Source organism: Carlito syrichta, unplaced genomic scaffold (genome assembly GCF_000164805.1).
Source record: "Carlito syrichta isolate Samal-C Ts95f unplaced genomic scaffold, Tarsius_syrichta-2.0.1 Scaffold305648, whole genome shotgun sequence".
NCBI lineage: Eukaryota > Metazoa > Chordata > Mammalia > Primates > Tarsiidae > Carlito > Carlito syrichta.
In genome coordinates, this window is record NW_007249744.1 from 1011859 (window position 1) to 1017540 (window position 5682).

General features: G+C 45.0%; 1 protein-coding gene across 2 annotated transcripts in view; it reads left to right on the top strand.

Moving 5' to 3' along the window:
* Positions 1-2541, top strand: part of SNU13 (small nuclear ribonucleoprotein 13) — a 12703-nt gene extending 10162 nt beyond the window's left edge. For both annotated transcript variants that reach the window (XM_008062016.1, XM_008062017.1), the window contains exon 3: positions 1307-2541. In XM_008062016.1, the coding sequence (XP_008060207.1) occupies positions 1307-1569 (263 nt within the window). In that variant the 3' untranslated portion in view covers positions 1570-2541. The remainder of the gene's footprint in view (positions 1-1306) is intronic.
* The last annotated feature ends 3141 nt before the right edge of the window (positions 2542-5682 follow it).

The window sequence follows — 5682 nt, forward strand, 5'->3', positions numbered from 1 at the left end:
ACGCCCGGCTGATTTTTTTATTTATTGTAGAGATGAGGTCTCGCCTGCCCAGGTGGGTCAGGAACCCGCGGGCTCAGGCAATCCACTCACCTCAGCTTCCCAAAGGCGCGGGATTACAGGCTGAGCCACCAAGCCCGGGCCAGGTATACCAGTGGCCATTGTAGAGCTGAGGAGGGGTGACCCATCAACTCTCATGTGGGGGGAGGATGTCTGTTTTCTCACTTGACACACTCAGGTCAGCTTAACTGAACAGGGGCATGAATCCTTGCTCCTAGGTATATGAGGACTTACAGAAATAGGACCATCTTATTTCCTCATGTTATTCCTTGATGGTGCTAGACCCAGAGGTGCCCAAACAGACAGGTCCTTGAATGGAGATGCTCAGTCTCATCAACTTCAGTTCAGAATGTGCTTGCTAGAAGTTTAGGGAGGGAAGAACAAGTTTTCTATACCTCAGTTTCAAGTATTTGTTCTTCCTATATTTATTAATTGCTTATTGTGTGCCAGGCACATGTATATACGCTGGTAAAGCGTTGGTAATCAGAACTCTCCGCCTCTTAGAACTTACATTCTAGTGGAGAAAGATGTAGTTTATACTGATGGTAAAGAATACTGTAAGCCGGGCTCGGTGGCTCAGCCTGTAATCCCGCGCCTTTGGGAGACTGAGGTGAGTAGATTGCCTGAGCCTGCGGGTTCGAGACCCGCCCGGGCAGCGAGACCTCGTCTCTACAATAAATCAAAAATCCACCAGGCATGGTAGCGCGTGCCTGTAGTTCCAGCTACTTGGAAGACTGAGGCGGAAGGATCGCCGGAGCCCTGCAAGTTGAGGCTGCGGTGGCCAGGAGCAGCCACTGCACTCCAGTCTGGGCGACAGAGTGAGACTCCGACTCAAAAAAAAATAAAAAAATAAAAAAATCAGCCGGGCATGGGTAGTGCATGCCTGTAATTCCGACTACTCGGAAGGCTGAGGCGGAAGGATCGCCGGAGCCCAGCGGGTCAAGGCTGCAGTGGCCGGGAGCAGCCACTGGGCTCCCTCCAGTCTGGGTGACAGAATGAGACTCCAACTCAAAAAAAAAAAAAAGAAGACAGAAGGAATAGCTTTAATGCAGGGTTTGAGAAAGGGCCGTTGCAGATGACTAATTGGTGTTTGAATCCCTAATCACGTCCCAGGCCACTCCAGAACACAGAATTGTTGGTGCCTAGGCGTTTTGCCCAGTTTTCTTGCACCTGTTATTTTCCCTGGAAATTGCTTTGTTGCAGCTGCCTTGCCCAAGCCTCACATCACCTTCCGTCCTTGTCTCCGCAGCCACCAAAACCCTCAACAGGGGCATCTCTGAGTTCATTGTGATGGCTGCAGATGCTGAGCCACTGGAGATCATTCTGCACCTCCCACTGCTGTGTGAAGACAAGAATGTGCCCTACGTGTTCGTGCGCTCCAAGCAGGCCCTGGGGCGGGCCTGTGGGGTCTCCAGGCCTGTCATCGCCTGTTCTGTCACCATCAAAGAAGGCTCACAGCTGAAGCAGCAGATCCAGTCCATTCAGCAGTCCATCGAAAGGCTCTTAGTCTAAACCTGTGGCCTCTGCCATACTTTCCCAGCTGACTCCTCCCCCTGAGGTTGTGTATCGTATTGTCTGTGTTAGCATGTAGTATTTTCAACCACTTTCCATTATTATAAAATATTATTGTACTAAATCTGGTTTCTGGATTTTTGCATTGCTTTTGTTCTGTTTGTACAAGGTTGTTTTCCCTCCTCTCCCCTTCCACCCTCTCTCTCTGTCACCCTCCATCCTTTTAACCCTCTCTTTTGAAAAATGAACAAATGCCCAGAAGAGATGGAAGCAAAGCGGTGGCACCATTCAAAGTCAGGAAAAGCCAGGAGAAACCTGACAGAGCCAGGATATAGATCTGGTTCCAGCTTCCTACTGTGTGCAGAGTATGATGAAAGTGAGCATCCACTTTGTATCCTTGTGCTTGGCATATAGAATCATTCATTTGTGTTAAATTGCTTTAGGGGATTATGTATCATTTGGGGAGAAAGCATGTGTTCTGTGAGTCATTAGGCTTATACCCAAGTGTCATTTACTAATGTAACCCTGCTGTTTGCTTTTGGTCACATGATATGTTCTCCCCCACTTCCCTAACCCCAACCATATCCCTGAGGGTGGCAGGGCAGCAGCATACCAAAGAGATGTGCTGCAGGATTCCAGAGGCAGCCTGGGTGACAGACATGGGGCTGTTGGCCTCCATCTTGAGTTGGGAGTAGCAAGGCAAAGAGCATGGACTAGTGCTGGAGTAAAGGATTCCGGGAAGATGGTGGAGACCTAGCTGGTAGCTACAGCTGAGGTGATGGAATTCAAGGAAACAACCTCTCTTTAAATGGGGATTTATTCAGTGGATACGTGGCATCAGCTCTGAGAGCCCTTACCCCTGTTTCCTGCCACGATGTGGGTCAGATGTATTCTTTGTCATATGGGAATGCTAACGTGTCCTTCATTCATGTGAGCATCTTAATAAATAAATATATTCAAATTCCAATTTAATAAAAGTGTTGCAGTACCTGATTCTTAGTAGATATCCAGCTAGTATCTGACTGAAGAAATATTTAGCGTTACTAGAGTGGTTATAGCTGCTTAAACTTTTTTGCCAAAAGGTTATGAAAAACTGCCTCCTACCAGGCAGTTTCTGGTTTGGCAGTTTATCACTATAAAACAGGCTTTCTCAACCACTACACTGTTGACATTTTGAATTTGTAGTAAGAGGCTGCCCTGTGTGCCGTAAGATGTTTAGCAGCATCCCTGGCCTCTACTCACTGGGTGTCAGCAACATCCCCCCACCCCCCCAACCAAAAAATGTCTCCAGACATTGTCAAAAAAAAATCACCCTGGTTGAGAATCATTGCAGAATTAGGGTTTCTAGTAGCCTTTGGCACATGCAGGACTGGTATTAGTGACTGAAGCCACTGCTAGCTTTACCTACCTCTTGTAATTGTCCCTTGAGAGCCTAATACCTCAACTTGAGAAATCTCCCAAGGTGCAAATAACTGGGTTCCATACTAGTCAAATAAGGATTGATTTCCTCTTGGCCAGCTTGGGCCAGTGTACCTCTGTTCCAGCAAGAAGCATACGTGGGGGAACCCAGGAACCACCTTGCCCTGCCAACTAGTTAACATTGTTTACATCACCTCCACCCCTGAAAGCAGCTTTATATTTATCTTTGGATGGTGGAGCTTAGTGCTTATTTTTTTAGTTGGAGTCTCACTCCATTGCCCAGGCTGGAGTGCTGTGGCATGCTCATGGCCACCCCAGCGTCAACCTGCTGGGCTCTGGCAATCCTTCTGCCTCAACCTTCCAAATAGCCAGAACTACAGGTGCACTATCACACCCAGCTATTTTTTTTTTTATTTTATTGTAGAGATGAGGTCTCGCCAAGTTGCCTGGACTGGTCTCAAACCCCGCAGGCTCCCAAAATGTGTGCTTGTTTTTTTATACAGTCATGTGCTCAACATTTCAGTCAACAACAGACCACATGTATGACACTAGTTCCCTAAGATTATAATACTGTTTTGTTTTGTTTTGTTTTTGAGTTGGAGTGTCACTCTGTCGCCCAGACTGGAGTGCAGTGGCCGCTGCCGGCCACCGCAGTCTCAACCTGCCGGGCTGCAGCGATCCTTCCGCCTCAGCCTTCCAAGTAGCCGGAATTACAGGCATGCGCTACCACGCCCGGCTAATTTTTTGATTTATTGTAGACATGAGGTCTCGCTGCCCAGGTGGGTCTCGAACCTGCAGGCTCAGGCAATCCACTCACCTCAGCCTCCCAAAGGCACGGGATTACAGTCTGAGCCACCGAGCCCGGCTACCATTTTGTTTTTTACAGTTCCCTTCTCTTTTATTTTTAAGTAGTTTTGATTTCATTTTCATTATAATTCAAGTTTGTTTCAAATTTTTCTAATAGTTTCTGACTTTCTTCCTCAAAATTTAATTCAGTTTCCATTATCAAGAGATTAATAGGGGAATAACCCATGGACATTTGTTTATTAATAGCAGTTTCTCTAAGTTTTTGAACTAAGTCTCTACACAGGGAATTATGCAGTAACCTAAGGCTGTTAATATTCCCACTATATTCACAAGGGAGGTTAAGATTGAGAACATTGTTCCCTTCCATTTTTCAAACCAGCCTTCTAGCTGATTTGTAAAAGGATTGTCAATTCCAGAATTTTTGGTCAATTCATTGGCCAAAGTAGTTAGCCTTTGTAGCATCTTGGTGATAGTTCCATTAGGTGCTTTGTTATTTGGAATAAAAGTATAACATTTCCCCCCAGTATAGCTCAGACTCTCCCTTTCTTATCTAACATCATATCTAAAACCATAAGGTTTTTCCAAGTCATTCAGCTGGTGGCATTCAGTTTCACAATTCCTCTGACAACATTTCTACTATAATTAATAAACCTTTGTTGGTTATAGTAAATGCAATTAATCCAGTTTACATTCTTATTAAGAGTTGACCACCAGAAGAGCGTATACTTGAATCCTGCAGCTATTTGTTTTCTAGTTTTAAATTCACTGGGGACTCCTTGAGGGATTCCTGTAGCATTGATATATATTTGGGGATCAAATGATCTTTATAATGACTTCTTGCTTCTGTTTTGAGAATGAATATTTAGGTTGGAGCAAAGTGCCAGGGTGAATGAGACAACCAATTGAACCAAAGAACAGGTTCCAGCCCATCTGGGCGGTAGTAGGTCTTTAAGTTTCCTTCCTCCACAGTACCACAAATATCTTCTCAGCAGACTTTAAAGTGAGATTAGTTGCCCTCGTGTACACTGAGACATCTGGGACATGGGTTCAAGTTTGCAGTTGCCCTATGGAAGTAGCGAACCCTTCCCCTGTCTAGAGAGACATGAGGAATGATTCAACTTACCCATAGAAAAGGAAGGGATTACCTTCAGATCTGGCTTCTTCAAGGCAGGGTGAAGCAAGGACAGGCTTTTGCATGTCTTGTTTCTCCACGAATCCTTATCTTGGTACAGGGCTAACATACAACTTGTTCTGATGTGGTGTGTATCCCAGCCAATAGGAAATGGAAGCACTTGAGCCTGCAATCATCCTGTGGCACATACATAGCAATCACTCTCATTTAGAGTGGATACATAAATTTTATCCACTCCATCCAGGCATTTGTTTCCTTATAACCAGTTTCAAGTTATATAGTCTATTTTAAATCTTTAATTTCAACTATAGTTACCTTTTTGGGATCATTGCTAGGGAGATTGAAATAATCACTGGGGCTCAGGGTTGGTTTTAGTGTACCTACAACTTCAGTGTTGACTGTAAGAAGGGTTAATAATCCTTGAGGGTCTCATAATGAAACATCAGCACCCAATCCATAAACTCGAGGTGCCACCTCAGGCTTTTGATCAAAAGTAGCAGGATCATTAATAGTCAGAAGTTTAAGGTTACATTCTAAATCTCTACAGGCTGCTGGTTGAATTCCATTAGATAAGTTTATTTGGGGTTTCAAGGACTGTAGGGGCTTCATTGTTTTCTGGGAGGTTGCCATCCAACCTTGAATTTGGGTAGTTCACCATACATTAGCCCAACTGGGACAGTGGCTTTTGTGGGCTTGGGGAGATCCCCCAAAGTTTTCAAAATCTAAATCCTTCTCACCTATAATTGACTCAGGAC